The sequence below is a fragment of the Gorilla gorilla genome, chromosome 12 (assembly GCF_029281585.2).
Source record: "Gorilla gorilla gorilla isolate KB3781 chromosome 12, NHGRI_mGorGor1-v2.1_pri, whole genome shotgun sequence".
Taxonomy (NCBI): Eukaryota; Metazoa; Chordata; class Mammalia; order Primates; family Hominidae; genus Gorilla; species Gorilla gorilla.
In genome coordinates, this window is record NC_073236.2 from 95,415,304 (window position 1) to 95,428,241 (window position 12,938).

The 12,938-nt window shown below is 37.0% G+C and overlaps 1 protein-coding gene across 9 annotated transcripts in view; it reads left to right on the forward strand.

The window, feature by feature from the left end:
* Window positions 1–12,938, forward strand: part of PREPL (prolyl endopeptidase like) — a 43,323-nt gene that overhangs the window by 21,289 nt on the left and 9,096 nt on the right. For all 9 annotated transcript variants that reach the window (XM_004029164.5, XM_055377814.2, XM_019021124.4 and 6 more), the window contains 4 exons: window positions 1,425–1,641; window positions 2,249–2,434; window positions 8,127–8,324; window positions 11,674–11,849. In XM_004029164.5, the coding sequence (XP_004029213.1) occupies window positions 1,425–1,641; window positions 2,249–2,434; window positions 8,127–8,324; window positions 11,674–11,849 (777 nt within the window). The remainder of the gene's footprint in view (window positions 1–1,424; window positions 1,642–2,248; window positions 2,435–8,126; window positions 8,325–11,673; window positions 11,850–12,938) is intronic.

Sequence of the window (12,938 nt, forward strand, 5' to 3'; positions counted from 1 at the left end):
CTGGCTAATTTTTGTATTTTTTGTGGAGATGGGGTTTCACCATGTTGGCCAGGGTGGTCTTGAACTCCTGATCTCAGGTGATCTGCCCGCTTTGGCCTCCCAGAGTGCTGGGATTACAGTTGTGAGCCACTGTGCCCAGCCAATATTCTTAATTTTTAAAGAGCTATTTACATACTAATAATTTAAGCTACATTCCAAGTTTAAAATAGACACAGACATTTCACAAAAGAAATAACGATTGACAAATAAACATGGTAATGTGATCCAATACAGAAGAAATGTTACCAAACTATAAGCGGTTGTTATTTGGGGGCATTGGGATTCTTTACGTTTTTCAGTAGTTTCAGTATAAATTACTTTTATAATAAGGAAAAATATAAATATAACATTTAAAGCCACTCATTATGTTAGTATAGTGCTTCTAGGATATTATTTGATTATATTCATCAAGTCATAAAAATACACTTATTAAATTAGTATTTCCATTTCTAAAAATTTGTCTTGGGAAAATAATTGTGAAGATCATGGAAGGGGAAAATATCTTCATGAATATGTTTCTTGTTATATTGTTTATTATAATGAAACATTAAAATCTAAATTTTTAAGAATTATGATATATTAGGTAGCCATTAAACCTGTTATAATATTAGGTAGCCATTAAAAATAATAATCACAAAGACTTTCAACTCATGTAGGGAGAAAATTGATATATGAAGTAAGAAATACAGAATCAAAAATTGTATCTATAATTACATCTATTTAAAGACACGCATGAAATATAAATATAACTTAGAAGGAAAAATTTAAAAAGTAAAATAGCTATGTTAATGTTTTAAATGTGTTACATTAGTAAGATTGTGAGGGGTTTTCTTCCTATTCTATTTTGTTGTAAAAACTGGGAGAAAGGAAAAAAAATCCAAGATGCATGCAGAGAAAGAAGAAAATAAAAATAACTCCGTGTCCCTTTTATTCCCTATTTGTGTCTCCTATAGAAAGTTTATTTCCTCTTCTCAGCAAAAAGCTATGTTATCTACTCATGTGATTGAGAAATGACGTTTGTAGTTTACCTTGAAATGCATCCAAATAAAGATGGATTAATAGGTGCATAGATATGTAATAAAGTAAATATAGCAAAATGTTAGCAATGATGGAATCAAGATGGTTTTTTCAACTTTTCTTTATTTTTGAAAAACATTTATGATAAAATGTTAGAAGTAAATTATTTTGAATGCCCTTTAGGAGAAAATGAGAAAAATAATAGCTAATTGTTAAAGTTACAAGTGATATTCACTAAGGAATTATTTTAATTTCCTATCTGCATTATAAATCAACATGTATACTGACCACCTCTGAGATACTGTCCTTAACAAGGTAGCATGCATCTGAAATAAACTGTGATCTCATGTCTGTCTCTCTCTCTCTAGCTACTTTGTTTTCCTTTATCTTACAAAAGACAGTCGTTTCCTCACCATAAATATTATGAACAAGACTACTTCTGAAGTGTGGTTGATAGATGGCCTGAGCCCTTGGGACCCACCAGTACTTATCCAGAAGCGAATACATGGGGTCCTTTACTATGTTGAACACAGAGATGATGAATTATACATTCTCACTAATGTTGGAGAACCTACAGAATTTAAGGTAATCCTGGATGCTCGTTACTATTTGGGCTGTTAAGAAGTGTCACACTTCGATCAACAACATTTCTTGCTCCAAGAGCTCATTGTTTTATAAATTGATGCCACCTTCCTATGTATAACCAATCCCATTTCTTTTCCCTTAGAGCTAATGCCTCTACATATTTTAATTGTGCCTAAAAAGTTAGTAAATAAAACATATTCTGTCCTGAGTTTATGTTAACAAAATCAAACTTAGTAGCTTAAAAGAGCAAACTTATAAACTCGTGATTTTATGAGTTGGCAATTTGGATTGATCTCAGCTAGGCAGTTCTTCTGCTGGTATCAGCTAAGCTCACTGATGTATCTGTAGTCAGCTAGCTGTCAGTGCCCTCACTCAAATGTCCAGTGGTTGGCTAAGCACTGGACGTACTGTCTCGCCACCCAGCAGGCTAGTCAGGACTCATTCATATGGTTGATGGTCACACTTTATCCCTGATGCAGCGTTAGTTCCTTCAGCTCTTCATAAAACAGTGAGGACTAGTATGGTCTAGTTCTCAGTGATTGCATCTCTGGATGCTGCAGCCTTCTTGTTTTCTTACCTATATGTCTTCTAACTTTGTTCCACGTAGCTAATGAGAACAGCGGCTGATACCCCTGCAATTATGAATTGGGATTTATTTTTTACAATGAAGAGAAATACAAAAGTGATAGACTTGGACATGTTTAAGGATCACTGTGTTCTATTTCTGAAGCACAGCAATCTCCTTTATGTTAATGTGATTGGTCTGGCTGATGATTCAGTTCGGTCTCTAAAGGTATGTTTAATTTTCAGAAGTTAATACTGTTAATCAAAATATATATGCAGTTTAGCTTAACAGAACATCACATTTTGAATAGTGGCAGCAGTGTTCTTTTTCTTGAAAGGAATGTAACTTAAATGGAATTTAGCAAACTCACTCTTGGGTTTAGGAGGGTTATCTTAGAATTACTTAGAGGATCTTGCTTTTTATGCAGTTTTACTTAAGATAGTGTCTTATGGCATGGACTTCACAAGTAGAGTTAAGTGCTAATATTTCTCTTTCTGTATATCTCTCTACCTCACATATCTCTACAACTTTAGATATAGTAAAAACTCAGGCCAAACTTGGTAGCTAGTGCCTAAACACTGACTGCTGTTCCCCCATCCCACATCCCCAACAGGGACAGTAGTGGTATCCATTGTGTTTTAGCCACTACATGCTTTTGTCTGCATCATCTTCTCTCTGCCAGTTTTCTTATCCGCAGGGGATGCAGGGAGCAAACTTTGGTTTCTTTCAGTGTAGGAGTAGCAGTGGTCTCCACAGCAGCACAGAAGGGTAATAGTGGCAAGACTGCTTGGCAAGCTGACTAGTTGATACTGCTTGTGGCTACCAGGAAAGATAACCTGCCTTCACAAGTGAACTTCCTAAAATTGGTGAATGACAACCTTATTGCCTAGTTTTAAAGCAGCATTAACATGTGAGTTGAGGTAGTAGGCACTGAAGGGAAGAGGATGGCTTCCATTTTGTTTGATATGAAAAGAGTTATTGAGCCAGTTGATGAGCAAACAGCATAGACCATTTATACCTCCCTAACTCCAATATTCTTAAAACTCCTGTAAAAATGCAATTTCAGTCAATTCAGTGGCTTTTTATTGAACTTTTATGTGCACAATACTGTATCGGGCATTATAGAATCGAAAGCTGTTAAAGCAGAATATCCTAGCCTTAAGGAAGATATAGTTAATCATAAGATTAAACTAGTACACAAAGGTTAAGTATATCATGGATTTAAATAAGTAGTATCAAAAACATAAAATGTGCTGTGGGGCTCAAACTAGAGAAGAAGGCCCAGGAAAGCTTTTGGTAAAGTTGGTTGAATGTGAAATAAACCAGAGAGGAGAGATAGGATTTTGACAGGTGCAGAGGGGATGGTATTCCAAGATGAGAAAGCCATCAAATGAAGCTGTATGCTCTGACATTCAGAAAATGTTCAGGAAACTGTTAATTGTTCTGTTTTATTAAAGCGCTATACATTTCTGGGGGATGAAGCCATGATTTGACTTTTTGTGAGTGTCAATATGAGAAATTTATTAATTATGAAAGGTAACATTTGAAGTTTTTGAGCAGGGGAATGGTTTGAGGAGTGGCAGCCATATTAGGATACACTAAACCAAAAAGAAGTAAGGGGCAGGAAGCTAGTTTTGAGATTGTTTTATTGGTATAAATAAGAAACAACAAGGGCCTGAAATAACTGAAATTCTCCAGCTACTCCCTAAAATCAAAAGATCAAATGTAATGTCCAGTCTCTTAGAACACTATGTAAGTGTCCTAAAACCAAAATGGTGACTGACTGGAGGGATGTCCTTATTGTCTTCATCTGCTGGAGTGCAAAGTATTTCTTTTCACTTGCTAATTTTAAAAATTTTAATATTATTATTTTAGATAGCATTTCTTTTTTTTTAACTTTTACTTTCAGGGGTACATGTGCAGGTTGGTTTAATAGATAAATTGTCTGCCACAGGGGTTTGATATACCTATTATTTTGTCACCCAGGTAATAAGTATAGTACCCAATAGGTAGTTTTTCAATCCTCACCCTCCCTCGACCCTCAGGTAGGCCCCAGTGTCTGTTATTCTCTTCCTTGTGTCCATATGGACACAATGTTTAGCTCCCACTTATAAGTGAGAACATGTGGTGTTTGATTTTCTGTTCCTCTGTTGGCTTGCTTAAGATAATGGCCTCCAGCTTCATCCATGTTGCTGCAAAGAACATTATCTCTTTTTTATGGCTGTGTAGTATTCTATGGTATATATGTACCACATTTTCTGTATCCAGTCTGTCATTGATGGACATTTAGGTTGATTCCATGTCTTTGCTATTGTGATGAACATAATGTGTGCATGTGTCTTTATGGTAGAGCGATTTGTATTCCTTTGGTTATATATCCAATAATGGGATTGCTGAGTCAAATAGTAGTTCTGTTTTACATTCTTTGAGAAATTCCCAAACTGCTTTCCACAGTGGCTGAACTTACATTTCCACTAGCAGTGTATAAGCTTTCCCTTTTTTCTACAGCCTCACCAGCATCTGTTATATTTTGACTTTTTAACTACAGTCATTCTAACTGATGTGAGATGGTATCTCATTGCGGTTTCAATTTGCATTCCTCTAATGGTTAGTGATGTTGAGCATTTTTTTCGTATGCTTGTTGGCTGCATGTATGTCTTTTAAAAATATCTGTTCATGTCCTTTGCCCACTTTTTTATGGTGTTGGGGTTTTTTTCTGTTTTTGTTTGTTTTGCTTGTTAATATAAGTTCCTTATAAATTCTGGATACTAGATCTTTGTCAGATGCATAGTTTGTAAATATTTTCTCCCATTCTGTAGGTTGTCTATTTACTCTGTTGATAGTTTATTTTGCTGTGCAGGAACTCTTTAGTTTCCAGTTGCTGATTTTTGTTTTTGTTGCAATTGCTTTTGGCATCTTTGTCATAAAATCTTTGCCTTTCTGTAGAATTATATTTCCTAGGTTTTCTTCAAGGGTTTTTATAGTCTTAGGTTTTACATTTAAGTCTTTAATTCATCTTGAGTTGATTTGTATATATGGTGTAAGGAAGGGGTCCAGTTTTCAATCTTCTGCCTATGGCTAACCATTTACATGTTAACTGGTGCCAAATTTAGACATCTTCAGTTGGGAAAACTGGTGGAGCATCTATTATTATTTCAGTCTGTATGAATAAGAATGGGAGAGAATATGTAATTTCTAGCAATGCACTTGTTAGAACAAAATTCTATGTCAGGAAAGTTAGAAATGTCATGTGGAGTTTACTCTGCTATATGATTTGACTTCTAAGTAAATATGACCTTTTATATTTTTTGTAAGTATTCTTATTTTAAAGATATGCCCCAGTTTCCATGGTTTTAAATTCCACTGGAACAAACATTATGTCTTTAATTTATTCTGTATCTTCTATCTCTTCATTTTCTGACCCTTCCCAAATGATAGTACCTATTACGACTTTTATAATGTTCTAGTCATCATCAAGTGGAATTAAATACTTCTTGATCTTTCTGGTTAGTACCTGGTATATAATAAAGAGAATTTTATAGATCAGACCCTTTTTATGAACCTGAATAATATTAATTAATATACATAGACAGTGCCATCCATACACAAAAGACAAAATCTTTAACCATAGCGTGAGTGCATTATAAAATATTTCTTTATGCAGTATCTCTGCCTGGTGGGCACTTGATTAAAAGATCTTTTTAAATTCAATCTCAGCCTGTAATCCCAGCACTTTGGGAGACCAAGGCAGGCGGATCACCTGAGGTGAGGAGTTCAAGACCACCCTGGCCAACATGGCAAAACCCTGTCTCTACTAAAAATACAAAAAATATAAAATACAAAGAATACTAAAAATACAAAAACTAGCCAGGCGTGGTGGCAGGCGCCTATAGTCCCAGCTATTCTGGAGGCTGAGGCAGGAGAGTCACTTGAAGCCGAGAGCTGGAGGCTGCAGTGAGCCGAGATCACGCCACTGCGTTCCAGCCTGGGTGCAAGAGCAAGACTCCGTCTCTAAATAAATAAATAAATTCTATCTTAGCAACAGAAATGTAAAACCCTTCACATATTTGCCTTGTATCCTTGGTCATCATGCCATCAGTATTTTCTGGAAGTATTTTTTTTTTGTCACAAAAAGAAGTTATGATATTTAATTTAGGCCAGTTGGGACGTTTTTTGCTGTATGCTAACATCAGTTTTATTTAGAGGAGGAGTCTGCATATTCAGGCCAATTTTCTTTCGGCATGCATGTCTTATTCTTTTGATGAAATAACTATAGTTTGCTGGTAGAGTGCTAAAACTGAACCTGTTTCTGTCAGGTATCTAAGGAATGTCTCCCTATCTCCTGGCCTACTTACTCTCTGGTGCTGTCCATTAATATACACAGATACACTGCAGGCTTATCTGAATAGGAAATGTGGCTTAAGATATCCTTGAGTTAGTTAATACTTATATCTGCATTAGCTGGATGAACTTTTAAAAGTCCATAGCCTTGAAACAGTTTTTATTATGATTAAAACATTAATGTTGGTCCCATTAGTTTTAGAAAAACACCAAAAATACTTTTTGATTTATTGGAACCACTTGGTCTAAAGCTAAGACAGCTTACTGCATGGGTCACATAGAGACTGTCCTGAAGTCTCATCAAAGGGCAGAAAAACTTGAGCTTCCATGGGCTAAGGAACCTTGTACCCTCGCTCTGAGGCCTGGTTATGAGGTTTGTAGCAGTGCTTCCTTTTTTTCCCTCTCAAGTCTCAGTTTGCTTGCTTATAACTATGCTACCAGATTTCTCAATTTTTGTTTACATTTTACTCTCCAGTTATGGCTTAAATTTAAATAGACAAGTTATCCTTTAAAACAACCCTCAATGTGAGAAGCATACATTAGGAGCTTTTAGAGATTGCAGATGTGTGTCCTTATTAGTGTTTCATGAAAATAGATTTTTTTTTTTTTATTAATAAGAGATTTGCTCAGAGAACGTAAACTCTGGCTGTAGTTGCTGCAGATGGAATGGTATCCTCTTTACGCACAAATCCCCGGCTGCCCTTTTTCAATAGTGCCCTCCAGTGATGTTTCTGTGCCTCTGATTTTCTAAGGAATTTGCTCTTTCTACAATTACTCAGGAAAAGAAAGGCAATTTTCTTTTAATGTTCTGCCTCTCGGTACCATTTCTAACACTCTGTCAACCTGCTTACCAGAGTTCTTTAAAAGGTGTAAGAGGGATGTTAGTGCAAGGCTTGAAGCTGGACCCTGCTGCTCTGAGAGAATAAATTTTGATTCCTTTCCTTTTTTCTTAAAGTTAAGAACCTTGAGTATAATAGCTGTGAGTCTCTCAGAGTAGATGTGCCAGAAGAGGTTTTGTTCTGCACAATGGTTAGCCTAGGAGCTAAAAGTTAGAAACAAATTGCAAATGCCTTAATGCTGCTGAGCCCGTTTATAGCCCTGAAATAATAACTGTCATCACTGTGGCTGTCCAGGCAGCAGGGTAAGGACTAGTGGGTAAATTATGAAAAACACACGCATGTGAGGAATTTCATGTTCTTTGAGAACAGAGATCTTGGCAGTGTCGGTGGGTTCTGGAATTACTATTTGATTTGCTCTTATTCTTCCATTTTACTATTTTATTATCCAAGATTATACTCCAAAATAAACTTTTATGTTAAAGGCAATTTCATGTAAAGCTAGAATCATGATAAATCATTTTCCTATAGTTTGTCTTATTTTATTGGTCATTAATGTACAGTTTTGTTTTTTATTTGAAATGTATGTTGTTGTGATAAAGTAATCCTTGAATGAGGCATCATGTGGTAACAAAAAGTAAACGAGATATCCACATCATCTTGTTTGGAGAAGACTTAGAAATTTAATTAATGATACTTGGTGGCCTAAATAAAGAATAAAAATAGCTGTTTTATTTCTTTAGCTCCCTCCTTGGGCCTGTGGATTCATAATGGATACAAATTCTGACCCAAAGAACTGCCCCTTTCAACTTTGCTCTCCAATACGTCCCCCAAAATATTACACATACAAGTTTGCAGAAGGCAAACTGTTTGAGGAAACTGGGCATGAAGACCCAATCACAAAGACTAGTCGCGTTTTACGTCTAGAAGCCAAAAGCAAGGTAGGTCTTATAATCTTCACTTTCAGCTCCCATTTACTGAAAGCATACCGTTTGCCAGATGCCATGCAGTTGTTGGAGTTACATTAGCACGGTTTCCTAATGTTGATTTCTTAGACCACAGTAATACCCAAATGACTTTAGGGATACGTGAATTTTTTTTAACCTTAATATTCATGTTTGTTTTAACATGGATTAGAAAATTTATAGCATGTCGGCCGGGCGCGGTGGCTCACGCCTGTAATCCCAGCACTTTGGGAGGCCGAGGAGGGTGGATCACGAGGTCAGGAGATTGAGACCATCCTGGCTAACACGGTGAAACCCCATCTCTACTAAAAATACAAAAAATTAGCTGGGCATGGTGGCGGGCGCCTGTAGTCCCAGCTACTTGGGAGGCTGAGGCAGGAGAATGGCGTGAACCCAGGAGGCGGAGCATGCAGTGAGCCTAGATCGTGCCACTGCACTCCAGTCTGGGCTACAGAGCAAGACTCCGTCTCAAAAAAAAAAAAAAAAAAGAAAATTTATAGCATGTCAAACTTTTTATTTTACATGTTGTTTATGTCTGATTTTTTAAAGTTGATTTTAAGAAAAAATTAATAGAGTTGGTATGTAGTTATGGCAAAAATAGTGAAGGTGGTAGTTGACTAGAGTAAACTAGACTGATACAGTCCCTGCCTTCATGGAGCTTACATCTAGCAGGAAAGATGACATGTTTAAAAAGTCATTAATAATGTACTGACTGCTGCAAAGGAGGACATACTGAGTACAGTGGGAGCATAGAGCAAAGGGATTTTACCTAGTCTAGAGAGATCAGGGAAGTTTTCTCCAAGGAAGTTATGTCTCAGGTAAGACCACTAGGATGATTAAGAGTAAACTAGAAAGGAGATAGGGGATTCCATTTTGTATAGAGGCCCTGAATTTGGGGAGAAATTATACAATTCAAGAAGTGTAGGGCTGGCCGGGCGCAGTGGCACACGCCTATAATCCCAGCACTTTGGGAGGCTGAGGCGGGCAGATCATGAGGTCACGAGGTCAAGACCAGCCTGGCCAATATGGTGAAACCCCATCTCTACTAAAAATACAAAAAATTAGCCGGGCGTGGTGGCAGGTGCCTGTAATGTCAGCTACTCAGGAGGCTGAGGCAGGAGAATCCTTTGAACCCAGGAGGCAGAGGTTGCAGTGAGCCAAGACCTCACCACTGCTCTCCAGCCTACAGAAGAAGTGTAGGGCTAGGCACAGTGGCTCAAACTTGTAATCCCAACACTTTGGGAGGCCAAGCTGGGAGGATCACTTGAGCCCAGAAGTTAGAAACCAACCTGGGCAATATAGTGAGACCTCATCTCTACAAAAACCAAAAATATTAGCCAGGCATGGTGGCATATGCTTGTAGTCCCTGCTTCTTGGGAAGCTGATGTGGGAGGATTGCTTGAGCCCAGGAGGTTGAGGCTGCAGTGAGTTGTGATTGCGCCATTGCATTCCAGCCTGTGTGACAGAGTAAGATCCTGTCTCAGAAAAAGAACAAATATAAAGGAGGCCATTATGGCCAAAATCAAGTAAAAGAGGGAAGATTGGCAGGGTGAGGAGTAGAGAGAGATGAGACACAGAAAAGGAAATAACAAATATCCATATTCCAGGTATACTCAATATACAGAATTTACAAATTTATGCAAGTAGGGAACAAATTAACATATAAACTATAGCCTTGAATTTAAGGAAACTTCAGACTTTAGCATATCATATATCAGATAATTTCACATGTGCTGACACAATGAATTACAACACAAACCTTTTATTCTTAGGAATTTTTTTCTTTAATTCGTTTATTTTTCTCTGACAATCTTTAAGTAAATATTAATATTTTTATATTACAAAAGCAATACATGCCTGTTGAACAGATGCAACAATACGGAACAAATCTTAAATGACTACTTCTCAGTACCATTTGCTTGCTGCACCTCTTAGAAATAATCATTGTTACCCACTTAGTGTATTATCTTTTAGATAGGTTTTGTTTGGTTTTACAAACATGGAATTAGACTAGTCTATCAAAATGTTGCAATTATTGGACCCGAGATGGAAAGAACAGTTAAGCACCATGTTCTTGGAGAGCCAAGAGGGGAGAAGGGAAGCAGCTGCTGAATGGAAGCGCTATACCTTTCCACAGGCATTTTAGTACTGCTGGCAAACCCAGATCCAGCCCATCACAGGAGTAGCTACTGTTTTACCTCTTCCTTTCAAAACTTTTCAACAAGCAAGTTTTTCTGATTGTATAATTGAAGTTGGGGAAGAGTTGGGAAGTGAAAAGACCAAGAGTGTTTTATAGAAATTAATCTACATCAAGTTTTATAAAAGTGAATCTTACTAAAAGTGAAAGTTAACAATGTCATAACAACTTGGGTATTTTTAAGAAGAATGAGAGGAGAATTTCCTCCTTATTTGATTACATTTTGCTGTCTCCAGTTATTGCCCCAAAGTGAAGTTTTCAAAATGAGAATGAAAATATGAAGAGTGACTTGGATATATTATTTATTTTCTTTATGTAAACGGTGCTATTTCATTAGTTTAAGCAGGGTGAAAACCAATTTCTTTATCTTTTTTCTATGAAAGGTAGATCAGAATTAGTTCTTCTGTCTGTTCAGAGACTGCCTAGTTTCAATCAACTGGAATTGATGAGTTTGAGCTACATTGGGGGATGGTTACATAACCTACAAGTAACTTAGTAACCTTACAAATAATTTAACTTTAACCCTACAAAGAATTTTACCTAAAAATTTTAAAACCACTTTAAATTTTTTTTTAATAAAGTTAAATGGGCCTTTGAAGAGGATTGTGGTAGTTATCAGTAACATCAGTAAGATTTCAGGTCTTAATGGTTGAGAATTCTGACTACAGAGGATAGAAAATTGAGCTGGTAAGACTTTAGTCAGCATATTCGTAGATACTCAAAAGTGAAAAATGCCAATATCTAGCTCTTAGGCATAGGAAGAGTGCTATACTAGGACTTCTAACCTTGGTAAGTATTTTGGTTTCATCTGAAAATTTAAAATTATAGTAGGTATTGAAGAACTCTTTAAAATTACATTATTGTCATGAAAAGCTGCATTTAATAAAATGTTTTCAGGCCAATCTTGCTGCTCTTTTCTAGTTAATACTGTAGGACAGCAAGGTAGCTGAAACCAAAAGCCGTGATTTATTTTTAGAGACCATAATTCTTTTTCTTAAACAAATTTGTGCTCAACATCAGTAGGTGGCACACAAGTGGGGACAGTGCACCTCAATGTATTTTAAAATGGGATAAAACAGTTATTATAAAAGACTCTTCTTTACATACATAGTAATTCTTCATTTCTAGGATGGAAAATTAGTGCCAATGACTGTTTTCCACAAAACTGACTCTGAGGACTTGCAGAAGAAACCTCTCTTGGTACATGTATATGGAGCTTATGGAATGGATTTGAAAATGAATTTCAGGCCTGAGAGGCGGGTCCTGGTGGATGATGGATGGATATTAGCATACTGCCATGTTCGGTGAGTCAGTATATTTTACCTGGCATGTAAGTGCTGGACCATTGCGAGAGATGTCAAGAATAACAATATATATTAGGGAACAAAAGCTTATTTTTTTCATTCTTATTATTCAATTTATGTATTCTAAACCAGCACTGGTGAAACTTGATTCTGTAACAGATTAGTTGATCCAAAAAGCAAAAGGATAGGTTTTTAGGATTTTTGCATAGAGGTACCAGACTCTGTACTTATTTAGTAATATTATTATTTCCTTTCAGTTCTCCTGAATTTAGGTTTAAGTAGCCTCTCAGTCTGAATTGTTTTCCATTTAACTTCCATTTTATTTCAGCTGTTTTCAAGACACAAATATTATTTTGTATTTCTGCTTAAAATTCTTCTCCACCTCCCCATCTCTAGAACAAAGTCCAGATTCCCCAGTATAATACTCCTAATGGTCTGATTGATCTCTGTAGTGGCATTTATCATCAGACCCTTTTTCTTTTTTTTTTTTTTTTTTTGAGACAGTTTTGCTTTGTCGCCCAGGCTGGAGTGCAGTGGCACAATCTCGGCTCACTGCAACCTCTGCCTCCCAGGTTCAAGTGATTCTCATGCTTCAGGCTCCTGAGTAGCTGGGACCACAGGCGCACACCACCACACTGTCTGAATTTTTTTTTTTTTTGAGATAGAATCTTGCACTGTCGCCCAGGCTGGAGTGTGCAGTGGCATGATCTTGGCTCACTGCAGCCTCTGCCTCCAGTGTTCAAGCGATTCTCCTGCCTCAGCCTCCTGAGTAGCTGGGATTACAGGTGCCTGCCATAACTCCTGACTAATTTTTGAAATTTTTGTAGAGATGGGGTTTCGCCATGTTGGCCAGGCTGGTCTCGAACTCCTGACCTCAAGTGATCCGCCTGCCTCAGCCTTCCAAAGTGCTGGGATTACAGGCATGAGCCACCGCACCAGCCTGATTTTTTTGTATTTTAGTAGAGACAGGTTTTCCAATGTTGCTCAGGCTGGTCTCGAACTCCTGAGCTCAAGCAGTCTGCCCGCCTCAGCCTTCCAAAGTCATGTCCTTTTATTTTTTTTATTTTGTTTTGTATTTTTTTGAGATGG